Source organism: Achroia grisella, unplaced genomic scaffold (assembly GCF_030625045.1).
Source record: "Achroia grisella isolate CSIRO2021 unplaced genomic scaffold, CSIRO_AGI_Agris_v1 utg997, whole genome shotgun sequence".
NCBI classification, from domain to species: Eukaryota; Metazoa; Arthropoda; class Insecta; order Lepidoptera; family Pyralidae; genus Achroia; species Achroia grisella.
Window position 1 is genome coordinate 350,876 of NW_026713081.1, and position 22,407 is coordinate 373,282.

Genomic DNA, 22,407 nt, shown 5'->3' on the forward strand with positions numbered 1-22,407 from the left:
TTCATTGTTACCATCGCACAATTCGATAAAGTTGTACGGATATAAAATTGTCAAGCTAAAAATAAAAAAATGGTACATTGATTTAATATAACACAGCTGAAAGTGCTTTTTGGTCATTTAATTGTACAAATATGTTTATATTGACGGCGTGATATAAAATAATAAAAAGTATTCAGTTTTCCATATGTAATCATTTTTGACACCAACTATCTTTTATTTTCTATAGAATTTTTGTAGGCACAAATTGCAACAAAATATTATGTTATTTAAAACAAAAACGTTTTAATGACAATAATTTTGTATGACCTAAACTAATTTTAGTTTAGGTTTGTTAGTCACTTCCATTTTATTTATATTTGGGTACAATACCAGTTTTTAATTCAAGTTTACCTCTTTACTCTGTGTTTGTCACTAAGACAATGACATTACATTGTTTACGTTATTTCGCGATTCATCATTTCAAATTTAATTTGTGCTTAATTGTTTGAATTGAAAAGTAATCTGTCATTGTTACATTGTTACTGCACCTTTTTAAACGCTGTCAAGTCATTTTGAATAGCTCATGCATAAAATCGTTAACTGATAAATGTGGAGTAATTAAACAAATACGCAGTGGGATTTCTATTGTAAATCGTAAGTTCTAGACATATTAATACCATAATCAGCCGTATTACACAATATATATCAATATTTTCAAGGTTTACTAATAATACCGGTGTATCTCAGTATAATAAATTGAATTAATCGTATGAGTCATCCAGATTGTTTTTGTAACTATTGGCTATAAAACCATACTGTTGGTTGCATTACGTCATGTTTAGATTATTCTAAATTTAAAAACCGATATCCTGACTGGGCGGAAATCGCTTCTGTGTGCATTTCGTTCGTTCGTCGGCGAGAAAACTCTTGAATGTACGTTTTTTTATCAAATTATAAATATTATTTAAGAAATCATTCACTTAATGTGAATATGCTAATTATTAATTAGATGTAAAACTCTCATAGATATTACACAAATATTCTCTGTGGGGGGTAGATAAGAGTAAATATTTTGCGGTCAGGATTTGATTTATGGCGAAATTATAATATTTTTTTATTGAATTTTTCAGGTCTGACCATCAACAAATTTAGTTTTATTTAATGCAATGCTTTTTAGTATGTAATAAATAAATTGTAGGTGCACCTGCTTGCTCAGGCAGGACACCAATAGAGGTTGATGAGATATGCATAAAGTCTGTTGAATTAATTATGGCAAATTTAGTAGAAATTAAAACAATAGTTTTTAGAATAATATCCTCCCATTTTGGTCTAGCTTTGTAGACCTGCAGCATTACAAACTTCAGTGATCTATCTAAGCTTACCAATATTAAAAATTGCTGCTGTCTTCTTTAAGGGACAGGATATATCTCCTCAGATTCACTCTGTCCGGAAGACCTATAAGCCAATGTGGTCTGTTATTTTTCCAGATGTCGCGTTTGGATATAGTCATCTTTGGTGCGACCGGCTTCACAGGCCAGAAAGCAGTGGAGGAGGTGGCTCGTGGGGGGAAGGACTATGACACCCTGACGTGGGGCGTCGCTGGACGGTCACAGGACAAGCTTGAGTCTCTAATTAAAGAGGTTTCCAAGAAAACAGGTATGATCTTTTTTAATTTAAGACTTTATTACAAGCAATAATCTATGTCAGGTTGACCTCCAGGCAGTTTCTCCTGGAAACTGTCATGATAAATTCCTGGTGAATTTACTGGGATGGACTTACAACTTGCTCATCTTGACATCTTCCACTGGTGCTCCACCAGCATAAATTGTTAGCATAGGCACTAGTTAGGTGCACCCCATTATCTTAATAATAATAAAAATGCGAAAGTTTGTAAGTATGGATGGATGGTTGTTACTCTTTCCCTCAAAAACTACTGAACGGATTTTGATAAATCTTTACAGTAATATAGTTCATACATCAGAATAACACAGGCTATAATTTAAAATAATATTATGTAAATTGAGTAAGTTTGATGCAAACAAAGTTGTGTGGGTCAGTTAATCCATAAAAAAAAAACATGGACGTTTGTGACGGTTATGCAGCTGACTATCTACAAATTACTTTCTTAAATTCTTCCATAAATTCCAGTTACATAAAATTATATTTTCATGATTCTGTGACAATCATTGTCATCACTTATTGTGGACAGGAACTTCATTTTATGAATTCTTTGTATGTGTTGAGTCCATTGCGCAGCTGTGAGGGAGACTCCGAGCAGTTCCAGGACCCGGTCATAGGTTTAAGGGTTCCTTTGCTGACATACATCGTAATATGATCTATCCTTACATTTCATTTATTAAATTGGTTTATTTCACCCAGTTTAGAGTTAATATAAAAATGCAATATAACTGAGTACTCTGCCTCCTCCTTCCTTCAATTGATTAAGTAGTATATAGGTAATTGAAAAAGACATATACATACAATAAACATATTGCACAGTTAGTAGCATTAAATATATATTTAAAAAGAGGTTTTATAAAGAAAATAAGTAAAAAATTGTAGACATGTTGAATACAATATAGAGTAAAACTTATGAATATTTAATTTCAAGCTCTAAAACAATGGTCCTGTAGAAATACAGACAATATTCAATGCATATATTAGCATGTTAATTAACATATATGTTTATATATACAGTTTTTATTTCTGGTGTCTATATAGTCATCTATTGTTGTGTTGTCAAGCTGTATATCATTTTAACTATATTTAACTAACCACCCGCCCACGTTTTGCTCCTATATTTCAAGCTATTTATATAAAAACTTACAAATTATTTCATATTATCATATTACACATTTTTCATGTTGTATATCATATGAATATGGATAACGACAGAGGGAGACCGAAAAAGAGATGGATGGACTGTGTGAAAGCATGTAACGCAAAATTCAATCCGATACTTCTATAAAATACCATCACGTTTGTTATTCCACTATTGGGGCACCAGTGGAGGATGATAAAATGAGTCATAATGACGAAGTCACCAGGAATTTCTCACGATGATTTCCAAGGGGAATCACGTGGTGGTCAACCTGGTCGACATGGTACATTTTTATTTTTAATGGATAATAATGGATTGGTGTGACAAATGCATCACGGTTTACGCTTTCGGGGTATCAGTGGAAGATGATAAAATGAGGTCAGGTCAGTTGCCATCGTGACAAATTCTCTAGGAATTTATCATGATGGTGTCCAAAAGGAACCACCTGGAGGTCAACCTGAGATGATACATTGCTAGCAATGGGATTGTTAGTTCATTATTCATGTAGGTGTATTATAGACTAGAGATAAAACGGATAGCATTTTGGCCGGATACCGGATACTCGGCCAACCATATGGTCTAATAGCCGGATATCCGGCCTTGCCCTTAGTGCAGTATGAGTAGTAATTAATTAATTTTCTTTCTATTACAGTCATTTACTAATGTGTGATTAAATTTAAAGCTAAAATTAATTGTATTTCTTAAGTGATACTAAGACTAATTAAATTAAGCAAATAATTACTTAAAAAATATATTTTTTTATCCAGATTTTAATTCGTCGGAATGTCTATCCGGCCCAATAGTAGTTATCCTGTATTCAACCGGATAGTATTAAGGCCGCTAAGTTTCATCTCTATCATAGACTCTTATGATATGTCCAATCTACCGTCAGTTCGGAGTGCTTTCTAGATGAGAAGAACTGAAACTCAACACTTATTCTTTTCAAATGAGGTTGCATGTTTACAATAATACAGATTATTTTTTTAAATTTACATTAGTAGAGTACAGTAATATATAACCACCATCATATGCTATTGCAATTTTGTCAAAAGGAAATAGTGCCGTAACCTAAACAGCCCCGTCGCCACAAACAGCACCTGTTCACGAGTATGACGGATATCAATCCCCTTCCCCCGGGGAGTGATCTAATAGTATTTTTTTATAATATAAATATATCTCTCATGCCAATCGGATTTTCACACTACAGGGCTGCAAAATTAGGTTTGGTGTCGATTATCTGTTGCAGATCGAGACCTGTCCAAAGTGAAGTTGATAGTGGCTGATGTTAAGGATGAAAAGTCGCTGAAGGAGATGTGCTCGCAGACGAAGGTGCTGGTGAACTGCTGCGGGCCGTACCGGCTGTACGGCGAGCCTGTGGTCCGCGCCGCCATCGATGCGAAGACTCACTATGTGGACGTCAGTGGAGAACCTGAGGTAATATTCTTCTGCTTCTTCTTAAGTAGTACTCGACAAAATTGGTGGATAATTATATAGATATAAATACAGCTTGACCTACAATACTCCATTATACAGTGGGTTAGGTATTGAAAAATCTTAAAATAACATTGATAACAAATACAGTTTACGATAATCACAATAAACAAGTAACCAATTATTGTCATTCAATTATATAATCGAGAAATTTATATTAAAAAAAAAATGAATCAACTCTTATACATAAGATACACAATAGTTCAAATTCATTTTACAAATGTAATATTTAAAATTTTGATCGTTTTAAAATTTTTATTCTGTTTGAAAATTACATACTCCTCCAAGTTCTCGGAGAGAGCCTAGAGATCTGCAGTACAGGGTTTGAGTGGTAGATAAAAAACAAATTGTTATGACTATTCAAAAGTGCTTAAATTAAGTTTATTTGAATAAATGATTTTCTATTCTATTCTATTCTATTCGACTTAGTTCAGACTCCAGACTCTCACAAGGAATAGCTTGTAAGATTAAATACATACTTTTGTCACTTTGTTCAATATTGTAAGTTTCCTTGTGAGCAGTAAATAGAATAGAATAGAATAGAATAGAAAATCATTTATTCAAATAAACTTACATTGAAGCACTTTTGAATAGTCATAACATTTTTTTTTTTTAATCTACCGCTCATTCGGAATGCTGTCTCATCACAAGAAGAACAAGCAAGAAACTTGTGTGTTGCTCTTTTAAATAATTTATTCTTACTTACAATTTAAGTTTAAGTGTGTGAATACAAACCACCGATTAGCACTAATTCAATTAAATACTCAAAGAAAAAAATATTGAATACATAACCAACTGGTTAAACAATTAATAAGAGGAAATCAGTCATAGTGATTAGAGCAGACCAGTCCCTACAAGCAGCACCCGTTCACGAGTATGACGGATGAGCCAGCCATCACTGCGCTCGACCATATTTTAGGGAGCCCAATGACCCGGCCCACCACGCCGCCACAAGTCTGGACATTTTAGTGAGCATGACTACTCAAAACACCAGACCACGTCATAGCTACTCACAATTGCCATCTGATGTTTATAGTATTCACATTTCACATAAGAATGCATGCGGCAATTAATACAAAACCCGCTACGCTTTCATATTTCTAAAATAATTGAATCAAGAAAGCAATGAGATAAACAAATTATAACGTTGTATGCTAATAAACTAATTATTTACTTGATATGTTGTCTTCTATGAATTCGTCTATCCTGTAATAGGCTTTCTTACATAAAAATTGTTTAATATAAGATTTGAATTGCCTCTCTGTCAGATTTAGTGCAGATTCTGGCAGTTTATTATAAAATCTTACGCAATTACCATAGAATGAATTACTGACTTTGTGCAGGCGGCATTTAGGTAAAATTAGCTTATTTTTATTGCGTAAGTTTCTATTTGTACAGTCTTTAAGTTTTCTAAAACTGTCTAAATTCTTTCGTGTATACATGATATTCTCATAAATGTATTGTGAAGTAACGGTGAGGATATTTGAATCTTTAAAACACTGACGTAATGACTCTCTTGAACCCATACCATAAATAGAACGTATGGCTCTCTTTTGTAAAATAAATATAGTATTTATATCGGCTGCTTTACCCCATAGTAGTATACCATATGACATAATGCTATGGAAATAACTAAAGTATACAAGTTTAGCCGTCGCCACGTCTGTTAATTGCCTAATTCTTCTAATTGCATATGCAGCTGAACTGAGTCTATTGGCCAATTTTGAAATATGGGGCCCCCATTGTAATTTCGAGTCCACTGTTATACCTAAAAAAACTGTATCATTAACAAAATTTACTATTTCGTCATTAAGCAATAACTGTGTATTTATTGGTCTTACATTAGGAAGTGTAAATTTTATACACTTTGTTTTGCTGGAATTTAATAATAGGTTATTACATGTAAACCAATTTAATATAGCAGACATAGCACAATTTACATCGTCTAATTGATTAGTTTGACGTCCAATTTTAAACACTAACGAAGTATCATCCGCAAACAGCACTATATCTGCAATTTTCTCTACCATAAAGGGAAGGTCATTTATGTAAATTAAAAAGAGAAAGGGGCCTAAGATTGACCCTTGTGGAACGCCCATCCCAATATTAGCTCCCTTAGATTTTATACCGTCAATATCTACAGTTTGGACCCTATCCTCTAAATAAGTTCTCATTAATTTTAGATCATTATCTTTTATACCATAATGTTCGAGCTTGTACAAAAGTGTTTTATGATCCACGCAATCAAATGCCTTTGATAGGTCACAAAAAACTCCGAGTGCATCCTGTGACTTCTCCCATGATTGGAAAATATGTGTTATCAGCGCTACACCTGCGTCAGTGGTAGACTTGCCGGCGGTGAAACCATATTGTTGACTGTGAAGCAGTCGGTTATCCCTGAAGTGTTGTAACATTTGATTTAACATTATCTTTTCAAACACCTTACTTAGAACTGGCAAAATAGATATAGGTCTATAGTTCCCTGGCTCAAATTTATCTCCTGATTTAAATAGTGGGATTAATTTGCTAAATTTCATTAATTGTGGAAAAGTCCCATTATCAATACATTTATTAAAAATAGTAGCTAGATATGGAGCAACAATATCTATGAAAGAACTAACTACTTTTACAGACATGCCCCAAAGGTCTTCTGTATTTTTTAAATTTAGATGTTTGAATATTTTTATGATATGAACGGGGCTAACATGTGAAAATTTAAATCTTAAAGCACAACAACCGATATTAGACTCTAGTAATATTTTTGCTCGAGATGGAGATGAGTCCAGAGAAGATGTAATATTAATCGGAATATTAGCAAAAAAATCTTCAAAAACATTAACTACATCTTTTGTTGCTGTTATTAATTTATTATCATAATTTAATGCAAATTGATTATAGGCTAATTTAGATCTTCCGGTTTCTTTATTTATAATGCCCCAGATGGTTTTAATTTTGTCAGAAGACTGGTTAATTTGTTTATTAATATAATTAGATTTAGCCGTAATACAAACTTTTTTAAAAATTTTTGAATAATTTTTCACATAAGTGGTGAATTTGTCATCAAATCGATATTTTTTTTGATCGTATAAATCAAACAAAATATTTCTACTTTTAAGTATACCTACTGTTGCCCATTCTGTGAATTTAGATTTAACATAAACTTCTTTTTTCTTGAAAAATTGCTCATATTCTCCTGATAGAATAGTAATTAGCTTGGTGTAAAGATAATCAGGATTATTACTATATTGTAACAGCAAATCCAATTTATTTTTAATCGCGCTTTTGTATTTGTTAATATTGTAAACATTTATTTGTCTTTTTGATTTTTTATTATTGTTGACTTTATTGATCTGACTGTTAAACTTAACAACTTGACCACAGTGATCTGAAGGAAGTTTATTTATTATGAATTTTTCTGTATACTCACAGTTACAAAAAACATTGTCAAGACAAGTAGCAGACGTGGCAGTTACACACAAATAAAGATTATTATTATTATACTGTTTATGTTACATATTAATTTAATTGATATAACTTTAATGCAATTCAAACGGGGACCGATGTTACGACGGCCTGAGCTGAGGTTCGAACCTCTAGCGGTGCCCTCAGACTAATGTAGTACCCATCAGGCAGGAGTTCGCCTTCAGCCGCTTTATAAGTCCTTCCTTTCGTTTGGAGTGCCATCTGCACTCGCCTCCTATCGTCCGGTGAAGCTGTAAAGGCCAGCTGCGGCCAACAGCGTTAGAGTAGTCCGAAAAAAAAGTACAAAATGTAACAGTACATTAACACCATGCAGTATTTTCAACTATTTATACCATATTTATATAAATTATATACATATGTATGTCTTGTGTATACATGTACATAAATTATTATTATTAGGTATATGCAAATAAATTTTATGTAGGTAACACAGTTTTTACAAAATTCTATACATTTGTTGAAGTTTAATATAAAAGTACTTTTTAATAATTTCATTAATGATTTAAATTTAAATATATGTTATGTAATTATTAAAAAGATCAATATTATTTAACTTTTTAATACTTACAACGAAATTGCCTTCGTGTTTGCTATGTTTGGTATATATATTGACCTTCAATAAGTTTATCAGCCCACACTATAAATTCCGCAACCGCGTCACCGCATTTAGCAATCTATTATATATAATTATATTATTGTCAATTAACCTCATTTTTGTAATTTCGTACTGTTTAGTAGTTTGTAAACACACAGAAAACATCAAACTTGCAACGTTACATAACGGCCTCAGTGGTTTAGCGGTTAAGCACACCGCCTTATTTCCGATGGTCGCGGATTCGATTCCTCGCACGACACAAATATTTGTATTTATGAGTGCGATTGTTTGTATCAGTCTGGCTGTTTTCTATATAATATGGGGAGGTCAGACTGGTCAGGTCAGTTAGCCCAGCGTGGTAAATGCACCATGAATTTATCACGGTAGTTTCCAGGGAGAACCACGTGGAGGTCAACTTGACCAGTAATGTGGACTAAACCCCAGTACTGGCATGTTTTTCACATTACCAGTAATGAAGTTATTAGTCCACATTACTAACAATCACCAACCTATAAACATCGTCACTACATAGTATAAAACAAAGTCGCTGTCGCTGTCTGCCCGTCCCTATGTAAATCTTTAAAACTTCGCAACGCATTTTGAAGCGTTTTTTTTTAATATATAGAGTGATTCAAGAGGAAGGTTTATATATATAATACGTGTACACCCATGCGAGGTCGTGGCGAGTAACTAGTTTAAGAATATAATTAAGTTTATCGAGTCTCGACTAAGCGTAGTGTTGGTGAACGAATGACATCAGCCAATATTTAAAAACTTAGAATGCAATTGACGATTGCAATTGATTCTGGCATTGAAATTACAGTTTTTTTTCGAACTATTCTAAAGCTGTTGACCACAGGCTCCACAGGTCCACAGCTTCACCGGACGATAGGGGGCGAGTGCAGATGATACTTCAAACCCGCGGAAGGACTTATGGAGCGGCTGAAGGACTCCCGGACTGTCTGACGGATAAGTCTTTAGTCTGAGGACACCGCTAGGGGTTCGAACCTTGGCTCAGACCGATGTAATTTGTAATCTGAGGGGGAAATTATAGGGTATGAAGACGTGGTACCCTGGTCCTCAGGGATGACAACGCATTGTCGGTGATGCTGTTTGTATATAGACTATGTTTTGATCTTAGACATCAGATTTGCAGTCTTTATAAAGATACGTCTCCAAAATGTTTTTAGTACCATAGTTTGAGGTAGACATTATTTAACCCTTAGATTTATTTTAATTAAAGTGCCCACGGTTATCCTTTATTTAAAATACATAGTTATCCTTTTTTTAAACTACAACTCATTCGGAAAGCTGTCTCATCACAAGAAGAATGAGCAAAAACTTGCGTGTTGCTCTTTTAAATCTTCCAATGATATAAAAATCTTTTTATTTATCTGTTTCCAGTTTATAGAGACGATGCAGTTGGAATACAACGCCCAAGCTCAGGATGCTGGTGTGTACATAATCAGCGCGTGTGGCTTCGACAGTATACCCAACGATATGGGGGTCGTGTACCTGCAACAGAACTGGGAAGGTAAATGTTTGATCCCTTAACGACCTCAATGGTATAGCGGTATAGCATACCGCTTTATTTCCCAAGGTTGCGGGTTCGATTCCTGCGATTCGATTGTATCGATCTGGGTGTTTTTCGATTCCTCGCGCGGTACAATCTTTTGTATTCATGATTGTTTGGTTGTTTTTTTTGGTCTGGGTATTCTCTATGTAGATTATGTATGAATAAAATACTAAAAAAGTCTGTCTACAGTGGACCCGCGGTAATCCGGCCCCTGTCTAATTCGGCCCCCCTTGTAATCCGACATTGTCTATTATTTGTTATTGAATATTACTTTGACAATATACTTCAGAGTGCATATACATACATACATATATAAAATAGAATCTTATCACTGGATCTGTAATTTGTCGGATTACAAGATACTCTTTTGTAAAAAATTCCGGACTATAAGCAGAGGACCCTTAGCAGCACTCTATAATCTGACAAATACGATGGTCCGACACTGCCCTGCAAAACGATTGTCGGATAACCGGGGGTCCACTGTATATGTATATAATATAAAGAATCATCATTGGATCTAAAGAATTCGGACTATAAGGGGTCTTAGGCAGTACTCTATAATCCGACAAATTCGATAGTCCGACACTGCCCTGCAAAATGATTGTCGGACTACCGGGGGTCCACTGTATTTATATTAATTGCCTAGTACCCATTACACAAGCTCTGCTTAGTTTGGGACTAGATGGCACTGTGTGAATTCTCGTATAATTATAATTGAATTTGTATACTGAAGTGGATGGTTGGGAAATTATAATACAAATAAATTTGACCTTCATAAGCGACTAAAATAACCTTCTTGTACAAATGATTTTTTAATTTGAATTTGTATATTTATTGACGTTGTCTGTACATGGTCTTTAGGTACTTTGAACTCCGTGGAGTCGTACTTGAGTACGTACGTGTCACCGGAGTACAGCAAGGAGGCGGTCAAGAGTGGTACCATCAATTATGGAACGTGGGAGTCACTTGTCTATGGGTAAATATCTTATCTATACATCTATACATATAAATAAAATTGGAGGATCTGTTTGAAATATTGAAATAACCGTTTTTTACTACATGCATACGAATATAAATACGGCCGATACACTAAAATAATTTTTTTTTAAATTTTTGTCTGTCTGTCTTGTTGTTCCGGTTAATCTCTGAAATAGCTGAATCGATTTTGACGGACTTTTATTGGCAGGTAGCTGATGTAATAAGGAGTAATTTAGGCTACTTTTATTTTAGAAAAATAAAGTTAAATTCCACGCGGACGAAGTCGCGGGTACAGCTAGTCTTATATATAAAATTACCATACTTCTCCGAATCGGCTTGACCGATTTTTATGTAGGCTGAGAATCGGCTACTATTTATTTTTCATACCCCCAAGTGATAAGGGTTGTCCACCCCTAACATTAACCTAATAACTAGGGTAGTAGACTTTGATCTCTGACTGACTCTTGATCTGTCTGAAAAAGATTCAAATGTCGTATAAAATATTTTCTTTATAAAAAAGCTTATTATAAAATTGAAGAGTTTGTAAATGATAATAATGTTTTTGTACAAATAACTTAAATTCGCTAATAACATTATCTGATTGCACTAACAGTGTGTTGCGGTTTTAAAAGGACATTTATTTAAAAGAGCAACACGCAAGTTTCTTGCTCGTTCTTCTTGTTACGAGTGTGCTTTCCGAATGAGTGGTAGAATAAAAAAAGTATGACTGTTCAGTGTATTGAGGTTATTTGAATAAAGATTATTTCTATTTCTTCGTCGAATGCCAATAGCAGTGCTACCGCCTCGGTACCATAATTTATTAGAGCATAAATAAATATATAAACATTGTTACAGTTTGGCAAACAGTAACAAACTGCCCGCACTCCGCAAGAAACTGTTCCCAGAGAAGATGCCCTCATACAAACCGAAACTGCTTCCCAGGTAACTTATAACTTCACTATTTTTCATTGAATTTTATTTTAAAGTGTAAAGGTCTGTATAGTGAAGAAAAACGTATGTCAATCTATATTTATATTAACTGTGCCCCGCGGTTTAACCCGTTAAATTTCAGTATATAAAATATAGCCTATGTGTTATTCTGATGCATAAACTGTAAAGTTTCATCGAAATCTGTAACTACTGTACAGATTTGCGTGAAGGAGTAACAAACATCCATACTGACAAACTTTCGCGTTTATAATTAATATTATACTACACTTGGAACCATAGAGAATATTAATATATTCTCTATGGTTCCAAGTGTAGTGGTCTATTTATTGAAAAAAAGGTATGGTAGTCTACGGTAACGAAGACGTCAATGAGACAAAGCGAATTAATCCGAAAAATCACTGGTTTATAAAAATTCATTGTTAATAATAATAAAGTTTTATATTTAGGAAATCATTCTATATGACTCATATTAACAAACAAATTTTGTTTGGCACTGGTACCCATAAGACTAACTCTGCTTAGCTTGGGACTAGATGGCGCTGTGTCAATTGTCTGGGGATATTATTATTAATTTAAGATTAAATTGTCCAGGTAAATCCTGGACAAATGACACAGCGCTATCTATTCCCAACCTAAGCAGAGTTTATGTTATGGGTACTAAAACAAAAAAAAATATTTGTAAATACATAAATAATATCCATAAAAATACCCACATCCATACAAACAATCATACTCATGAATACATGGAATTATGCAACTCCTATAATATATTATAAAGCTGAAGAGTTTGTTTGAACGCGCTAATCTCTGGAACTACTGGTTCGAATTGAATTTTTGTTTGTATTGGATAGTCCATTTGTCGAGGATGGGTTTAGGCTATATAACATTACGCTAATGCGCGAAGCGAAGCATCAGTGAAAAATGTTGCAAAAACGGGAAAATGATCGATATTTGATGGCTTTGTGTGCGCTGCGCGAACGAAGTCGTGGGCACAGCTAGTTAAATGTATAAATCTGTCGTAGGGGTGCGCTGCATCAGTGGGGCGGCGGGTACTGCCTTCCGTTCCCGGGCTCGGACAATTCCATCGTGTACCGCTCGCAACGAGGACGCTACGAGGCCGGATATCGGCCCGTACAGTTTCGGGTAAGTTATTTGTTTTATTTTTAGGAATTAAATAACTTTATTTCATGTTTTTATGTCTATTTCATCCTTCAGATAGTGCGGCTAAGGCAATTTGTTCACTGGTGAGGTATGGAGTGATTAGTTTTTGGGGACTGGCATGTACTTCGATGCTACAAAAGTCCTTAAACTTAAAGAGAAATAAAAAAAATGTCTTTAGCTAATTACGATACTCGCATCCAGCGAATATAAAAAAAATTAAATTAACTTACGTTTAATTTATTAAATAAATATTTGTGGCAATCACTATAAACAATGCCACCACTGTAGGAACAGGCCGACCAATCCGAGACACGCTATTTTATAAATATGTCTACTGTACCAATGGGATACATAGTATGTTCCTTGAAGTTACTTAAGACACACGAAATTTGGTCGATATAATATTGATTAATTTCCAATTCAAATTAGCCTTTATTAATTGACACAAAATTATTCAATCTATGTTAGATGTGGCAATGTTACACATATCAATGTGTAACATTGCCACATCTAACATAGATTGAATAACACAAACTGACCAACTATACAATATATCAATATTGTATAGTTGGTCAGCTCGTGTTCCATTATGTTGGCAGCGTTCAATCATTCACTGTTAATTCAATGTTCATTCAAAGTTCATTCAATTCGTTCTCTCTCTGATTTGTACGGCTGTTAGTTACTAAAATATTACTTACTTGTTTTATTACTTCGTTTAAATATAAACATCAATCTAACAAAAATATTTAATTAAAAGTTTAAAAGATAAAAGATATATTAGTTACATATATGTTTATGTTATTTTTAATTCTGCACATCAGTCTCAGAGTCAACGTGTCCTTTAGACACAAAGCTGGAGGCCTTTGTGTCTTTGGGCCGTTTTCCATGTGTTCCTATCTTTTGCCAATCGGATCCACAGTGGGCCGTCAATCTTTCTAAAGTCATCAGACCATCTCTTGTACTGTCTGTGTACAGTTGATTAATTAACTATAACTAAATTACGACAGCCTGAGTCGAGTTTCGAATCCCTAGCAGTGCCCTCAGACTAAAGTCATATCCGTCAGGCGGAAGTTGGCCTTCAGCTGCTCCATAAGTCATTCCGTCCTTCCTTTGGAGTGCCATCTGCATTCGCCCACTATGGTTCGGCTAGCTGTAAAACCCAGCTGCGGCTAATAGCATTAGAATAATTCGAAAAAAAAAAACCGAACTTATATATGATAATAGGGTCATTGGGCTCCTTAAAATATGGTCGAGCGCAGTGGTGGCTGGCTCATCCGTCATAATCGTGAATGAATATGATAGCGTAGCGGCTTTTGTATTGATTGCTACATGCATCCTTATGTAAAGTGTGAATACTGTAACCTTACTGTAGTAATTTTAAATAGATATGACGTGGTCGAGTGGAATGAGTAGTCATGCTCACTAAAATATCCAAACATATAGCGGCGTGGTGGGCTGGGTCATTGGCCTCGCTAAAATATCGTCGACCGCAGTGGAGGCTGGCTAATACGTCATACTCGTGAACGAGTGCTGCTTGTAGGGACTGGTCTGCTCTAATCACTATGATTGATTTACTCTTATTTAGTTACTCAACCAGTTGGTTGTATATTTAATATTTTCTCTATTTGAGTATTTAATTGAATTAGTGCTAGTTAGTAATTTGTATTTAACCTAATAATGTAAAATAAATAAGACCAAGGAATAGCTACATCAAACAAATTGAGGACAAAATGGGAGTCGTGTCGTATCAAGAATTAAAGAGCATGATGGAAGATCGCGGAAAGTGGCAAGAGCTTCACCGACAAGAGCGTAGCTCTTAAATTATGAATGAATGAATGAATGTAAAATAACAATAAAATTATTCAAAAGAGCAACACACAAGTTTCTTGCTTGTTCTTCTTTCTTATGATGAGACAGCTCTCCGAATGAGCGGTAGATTGAAAAAAAATGTGATGACTATTCAAAAGTGCTTCAATGTAAGTTTATTTGAATAACTGATTTTCTATATCGATTTCTATTATGTAACTTTCCAGGCATACGTCAAGTTTTCGAGCCTCATGGAGACAGTGCTATTGGCGTTTGTTGGCGTATTGCTTTACGCCATGACAAGAACCAAATGCACCACGAAACTGCTGCTGAACTACCCCCGGTTCTTCTCCGGAGGAATGGTCACAAAGGAAGGTCCCAAGGAAGAAGTTATTAACAATACGCACTTTGAATTCCAATTGGTTGGAAAGGGATGGCAGAAAGACGACGATATAGAAGCCACGGCCCCTAATAAAACAATAATCGGGAAGGTTTGTTGGAGTTAATTACGTTCTGATGGTGATGGGTTTTTTAAAAGCAAAGAAAGTTAATTTAAATTATTTATTTAATTGTAACTTACAATTATGAATCGCAATTGAATCGACTTATAACTAAACTAGCTTTTGTCCGCGGCTCCGCTCGCGTTAATTTATCCCCTTACGGGTGGAATTTATCAAAATTCTTTCTTAGGAGATGCCTACGTCATAGTAGCTTTATGTGTGCAAAGTCTCAGTCCGATTGGTTTAAAATTGACAAAGTTTCATACAAAGTTTCATCTCCTATTTTATCCCTTTGGTGGTAGAATTAATCAAAATCCTTTCTTAGCGGATGCCTACGTCATAACATCTACCTGCATGCCAAATTTCATCGCGATCCCTCCAGTGGTTTGGGCTGTGCGTTGATAGATCACTATGTCAGTCACCTTTGAGTTATATATATTTAGATTAACCTATTCGCGTTCGCAACTAAAACTAGAGTGACTGTCTTCCTTTGTTCTCGTACTTCTTGGAAGCCGCTCATTTGAGACAGCAACTGTTGGAAAGTATTGGGACATACTTTCCAAGAACAATCGCTCTATCTTTGCCGATTGTGTAACTACAGGTAGGTAGTTATGGATCTAGGGGGTTTGTCAAAATAGCAACACACAAGTTTCTTGCTGATTCTTCTTGTGATGAATCTGCATTCCGAATGAGTGGTAGAATCAAAATATGACTATTTAAAAGTGCTTGTAATGAGTTTATTTGAATAAAGATTATTTCTATTTCTATTTCTATTTGTACTCGTAACAAGTTTGTAATTATTTTGACGGCTTAGGATTATTATTATTGTTTAGACTTTTATTACAAAAATAATCTTATTAATATGTTTTTTCTTTATCTATCTGCGATCAGCCAATTAGCTTTTATCAGATCTTATAGTTCTCGTTATTTGTCACTTTTAGTTACCACATCCAATAATGTGGCCTTGCTTACTAATCTATACATATAAATAAAATTGGAGTGTCTGTTTGTAATATTGAAATTACCCGTTTGTACTACATGCATATGAATATAAATACGGTACATACACCAAAATATCATTTTTCTGTCTGTCTGTTTGATCTGGCTAAACTCTGAAATGGCTGGACCAATTTTTTTGATATTTTACAATCAACTTTATATGTCTATATGTTATTAATATTAAATATTTGCAGGTGTCAGGTGTCAACCCTGGATATGGAGCAACGGTGGTAGCTCTCTTACATTCCGCTCTGACTATCCTGCGGGAGAAGGAGAAGATGCCCGGCAAGTAAGTTGGCATTTTATTTATTAATTTACTTATTAATTCAGGCTATATGCCCCATATTATAAATACCTTATAGACTAACATACATAAGAAAGAATAATAAAATGTGTAAATAAAATTGTGTCTATGGTCACGGCACTGACGACGGCAATCTGCCACGGTAGCGCCGATACACCACCCGCTTCGACAAGTAGTCCTCCTTCATGAAGGTGGGCAGCATGTTGGTGGGGACCAGGGCCAAGAACGCTTTGAAGCTCAAATTCAAAAATCATTTATTCATGTAGGACATTTTAGCCGCCGTTTGTGCCGTGCGAAAATCGAACCCGCGAGCATCGGAAGTAAAGCGTTGTGCTAACAGCTAGAACACTAAAAGAATACTGTCCTGATTATCTGGATAAATATGCCACGTACCACATTGTGGAATCACCTTCCAGCAATTCTAGTCCGAACTGAAAATAGGTTTAGCCATTTCAGAGATTATCCAGAACAAACATGTTTCAACTGTATATAATATTTTTAAACTTGTCTACAGCGGTGGTGTGCTGACAACGGCTCTAGCCTTCTGGGACACCACTCTCATCAGGCGTCTCAACGAAAATAATCTGAAATTCGAAATTGTGGAGAAAAAATAAAGATTTAATTGATTTATGGTCTCCAACGATGGTCGATGGCACCAAAAAAGAAATTTTAACTTTGCACGTCAGCACAATTTTAACAGTTTTATAATCGTCTATAATCAACAATAATTACATTTTTTTTTGCTTATTTAATATATTGTTTACGACTTTGGAAGCTTTTCACAATCCACCAAAAATTCGATAAATTTGTATTTGGATTTTGGTTATTTGAAATTAATTAATATATTGTAAAACACTCGAAAATCTAGTTATAAGTATTTATATATTTAAAATATTTCTAATTTAATAATTAATAATTAAATGTTATTCTTAAAAAAGAAATTGGCGTTACTATCATTGAAAAGTGAATACTGTTTTTGGAATTGAAAAAAGGAATTTTTATTGAATGTCGGAATAGAAATAAGAAAGAATTTTTAATGTTTACATCTCAAATTTAAAAGGTGAAATTAAGATATTTTAACGATTGGGTTAAAAATTTATGTTACTTAAAATTTCATTGTCATGGTAAGAAATTGTAGTGTTAAAATTAAGAATTATTAAAGTTCTAAAGTGATATAGTTAAAGATGATTAATTTTGATTAAAATTTAGGGGAGTCTTTAGAGTTATATTTATAAGGGGTAATATTTCTGTGTGATACAAGACAAATATATATTTGAGGGGTGTAGGACACCCCGCAGGTAGGTAGAGCGACCGTAGGGTTGAGACCAGAAGGGCTGAAGATCGTGCCCAGGGGGTGCCTTGAGAGAATGACTAGTGGACTGATGTTGGTATGATGATGATGATGATGATGATGATGATGATGATGTCATATTTGAATATCTTTTTATTATTTATTATCATATGCATTTATTTTTGTAAAAGCTCTATTATTAAAAATCCTTACAACTGCTTATATTTTAGATTAAAAAAAATAATTATTTACGCATTTAATGTTAAGATATAATGTTTAGTGTTGTGGTCTGGTACAGTGAAACTTCTTTGTCGATCCCAAAGGTCGTAAGTTCGAATCTTACGAGACCAACTTTGTGTCAGTTAATTGCTGTAGATATTTGAATCGCCGTTTGGTGATTAATACAAATGAATCTTACAGATCGTTTCTTCTGCCTTGGCTTTTAATTAATTCAATAAATCTAGGGTGAACCGATTGTGGGTGTTCACATCCACAGTGGACTATCTTAGATTAGTTGTGAATATATATATTTCCTTTTCTAAGTAATGTTTATTATTAAAGAAATTAATTTACGCACATAATTCAACTAATTTCATTGTGTTCATAGCACCAAAAATTAATGCATGTTAATTTATATGAACACATTGTATCTTTTAAATAAATGTTTGAATTTTCATTGTTGGTTTTATTACGGCGACTTCGGTGGTTCAGCGGTTTAGAACACCGCCTTCCAATGGTCGCGGGTTCGATTTCTCGCATAGTACTAACATTTGTATTTATGAATATAATAAAAACAAAAAGAAAGTGTATATGTTTAGGTGTTATGTATGTGTTTAAAAAAATCATTTATATATTTATATCAATTGTCTAGTACCCATAACACAAGCTCTGCTCGTGACTAGATGGCGCTGTAGGAATTGTTAATATAATAATTATTAATATTTAGATATTATTTTTTAATATTCCTTTTATATGCGTTAAAAGATACATGCTTTTACAGTAATATAAAGAAAATGATGCAAAGTAAATACAACTCTACATTGGTTTGTTACCAACTTACTATATTTAATTATAAACGCGAAAATTTGTGAATATGTATGTTTGTTACTCTCTCACGCAAACATTAATGGAATTTGATGTAATTTTACAAAGTCGCTGTCGCTATCTGTCTGTCTTTTTCAAGAATGTTTATTTTCTTGGGTCTCATTATATATACATTTTGTATTGATGGTCCACCGGCATCTGTAACGCATGACATATCGCCTTTGCCATTTGAGTTGCAGAGCTTGAATAACAGCATCTACCACTTAATGAATATTATTTTCTTTAATTCGCCTACAATTAGCATCTGTGTGACCACAAATATTCAGTGCGAAAACTTGACTACCGTTACCACCTTCTCTATTGGTGATCAAATTCCGACCGTTATTGAGTCTACACCCATATTGCTACACGTATTTCGCCTCTGAATGAGGCATCATCAGACATTGAATAGAGTTTGGATATAACTTTGAAGTTTAGTGTTCACTGTTCAGCGATCAAACTGCGACTGCATATATTACTTTGTTTCACTCCTTAGTAGGTATATATTTATTTCTTATTTCTAGTAAACTTGTCTATTGCTCTTTGTGTTGATAATTTTTATGTGATGCTCATCTTTACATAGTATAAAACAAAGTCGCAACCGCAGTCTGTTCGGTTATATCTTAATTACGCAACAGATTTTAATGCAGTTTTCAGCAATAGATAGAGTGATTCAAGAGAAAGGTATGTATGATACATGCGTGTCATACTATAGAATAAACTGATAAAGTCAAAGATTTGTAATGTATTCCTGCTCACCGCCATCTTAAACTAGGCTAGACCCTTGGGCACACAAGCATTCGGGGCCCTTTTCGAAAGTAAAAAAAAACACATTTTGACTAAGTATGACCATTTATTATAGGTAATCAAATACAGTGATATAATATGAATAGAATGCTGCTGGTTTCTATTTTGTTACAATTACAATAACGGTTTCTTTAAATGACAAATTAAACTCAGTCGTTGTAACATTGTTGTACGCAATTCATTTTTTTTGCGTGATTGCGTGAGTGATCGCTAGATGGTGTAGTTAGTAAATTAGGTAGGATGCGTTCGGAAATATTATTAATTAGTACAGTAGGAATAGGCGAAGTAATAGGTATAATGGCGTTGTAATAATGCCTTGTAAAATATCTTCAGATATCATTACTGATTTGTGAAAAAAGTGTAGTGTCCCCGACAAAAATCTTTTCAGTATAAATGTGTGAGAAAAATTGTCAGTCCTTCGGGGGCCCCCTGAGAATGGGGGCCCTGGGCACGGGCCCCGTGTGCCCTTATGGTAAAGACGATATTGTTCGTGCCCGAATCCCAAAGCCGGGACAGTTGCTAGTTTAGTAGATATAAGTCAATTTACAAATTTGGCCAGCATATACTTTTACAGTATACACAGTATACATACATAACAGTTATACTTTATTAAAAAATAGCAAAGCGACGTAACTCAGAAAGAACTTGGCATGCTTACCTACAGCAAAAGAGTGTACTAATATCTAGAACAAAATATAAAAAGCTCCTTTGTGACCACCCAAATAGACGGATTGCTCTACATACTATTATCTACTACCAGAAGCGCCAAAAAAGAAGCCATATCTACACATATAAATAAAAATAGAGTATCTGTTTGTAATATTGAAATAACAGTTTTTCACTACATTCATGTGAATATAAATACATACACCAATGTTATTGTTTAGTATTTTTGTCTGTCTGTCTGTTTGTTCCGGCTAATTTCTGAAATGGCTGGACCGATTTTGACGGGACTTTTTTGGGAGGTAGCTGATGTAATAAGGAGTAACTTAGGCTACTTTTATTTTAGAAAAATAAAGTTAAATTCCACGCGGATGAAATCTCGGGAACAGCTAGTTATGTAATGTAATCTCAAGACGCATATCTTGCCGGGGTCGACACTCCGTTATCAGTTCATACTTTCAATAGATCTGCTCATATTCCTGGATTGATTGCAAATAGGAGAAAAGAAAAAAAATTTTAAGTAAAAACTTCATAAACAAATTAGTCATGGTTTAGGATTTTTAGAAAGTTATGAAAACTATTTTCTATATATATGTTTTCTAGATTCAGTTTTAATCGGTGCGTGCAGTGCTAGGTTGTCCGATAACAAACTTCCCTCGAAGTATTAGATTAGAGGTCAGGTTATCGGAAACCTATTTATAAAAGCTAATAGTAGTACAGCTAGTAACAGACCCCGCCAACTGTTATGCCATATAATTTAAAATTGCTATTATAAATAGGGGTTGGTGATGGAAGGATGAAAATTTAGGCTTTTATGTACTTTAAAGGCACATTATAAAAAGATAAATATAAACAATATAGTCGAAAAAATAAAAAAAAATTTTTAGCTTAGCTACTTATATAAAAATTAGTTAAAAACCTATTCTCAGACCTACTGAATATACCTACATTTTAAAAATCGGTCAAGCCGTTGTGAATCAACAATTTTATAGATTAGACTAACTAACCAACCCAGCTTCGCACGGGTGTATATGTAAACATATAAACTTTGAATTAATCTATCTATTGCTAAAAAATTAAAATCCGTTGTTTAGTATAAAAGATCTACGTAAACAGACCGCGACCGACTTCATTTTGTACTATGTAAAGATGTAACAGAAATTCTTATATAGTGTTATACATACTGCACAGGGGCGGATCTACCTAAGGGCTTTTTGGGCTGCAGCCGAGGGCCCCGAGGATACAAGGGGCCCCCTGGCCCCACTGATACGATATTTAGAATATAAAAAAATATCTAGAATGTTAAAAAACATACCATAAGGTTGGCAACCCTGAGATCAATCAACCAATGCAAGTGCGCGCCTATCGAAAGGAACGGGGAATTTCTGGTCGCTTGTTTTTGGTCGGTGTATTTTTTTAGTTGAGTAATACAATTAGGTACGGTAGGTATTTAGAGGCCTCTCTAAGTATATTTACGCCCGAAATTAATAACGTATCCACAATCCAAGATCGCTACCAATCTTAGATCCTATCTTCAGAGCTCCACAAATTCACGATCCGCCCCTGATACTGCAACCGAATATTTTAGGTAGCTTCAGTGGACTAGCGGTCTAGTACACCGCTTTACTTCCGATGCTCGCGGGTTCGATTCCTCGCACGGTGCAAACATTTGTATTCATGAGTATTATTTGTATCGGTCTGGGTATTTTCTATGTATATTATGTAGTTACAAAAAAAATATCTAAGTGTTTATATCAGTTGTTTAGTATCTGCTTACCGTGGGACTAGATGGCGTTGTGTCCAGGGTTATTTATTTAAACGTGAAGTTATGGTTTTTGTTAATATAATAATAGATATATAGATAATATTTTTTATTTGTATCTTTGTTAACACGTATAGCATTCAATACAGAATTACAA

General features: G+C 34.3%; 1 protein-coding gene across 2 annotated transcripts; it reads left to right on the forward strand.

Moving 5' to 3' along the window:
• The first annotated feature begins 438 nt into the window (after window positions 1-438).
• On the forward strand, window positions 439-18,207 carry LOC131854411 (saccharopine dehydrogenase-like oxidoreductase). Of its 2 annotated transcripts, none has more exons than XM_059205524.1 (10): window positions 439-633; window positions 1,467-1,635; window positions 4,047-4,234; window positions 9,774-9,903; window positions 10,807-10,921; window positions 11,779-11,865; window positions 12,897-13,017; window positions 15,069-15,332; window positions 16,535-16,629; window positions 17,159-18,207. In XM_059205524.1, the coding sequence occupies exons 2-10, from the start codon at window positions 1,467-1,469 to the stop codon at window positions 17,256-17,258; spliced, it is 1,269 nt and encodes a 422-aa protein (XP_059061507.1). In that variant the 5' UTR covers window positions 439-633; the 3' UTR covers window positions 17,259-18,207. The 2 variants fall into 2 exon arrangements, with proteins under 2 accessions (XP_059061507.1, XP_059061508.1); XM_059205525.1 differs by lacking the exon at window positions 439-633 and adding an exon at window positions 822-912.
• Window positions 18,208-22,407: the final 4,200 nt, after the last annotated feature.

Coding starts and splice junctions, on each gene's coding strand:
- LOC131854411 (XM_059205524.1), top strand. CDS start 1,467: ATGTCGCGTTTGGATATAGTCATCTTTGGTGCGACCGGCTTCACAGGC. Junction 1,636..4,046: donor AGAGGTTTCCAAGAAAACAG/GTATGATCTTTT, acceptor TATCTGTTGCAG/ATCGAGACCTGTCCAAAGTG. Junction 9,904..10,806: donor CCTGCAACAGAACTGGGAAG/GTAAATGTTTGA, acceptor CATGGTCTTTAG/GTACTTTGAACTCCGTGGAG.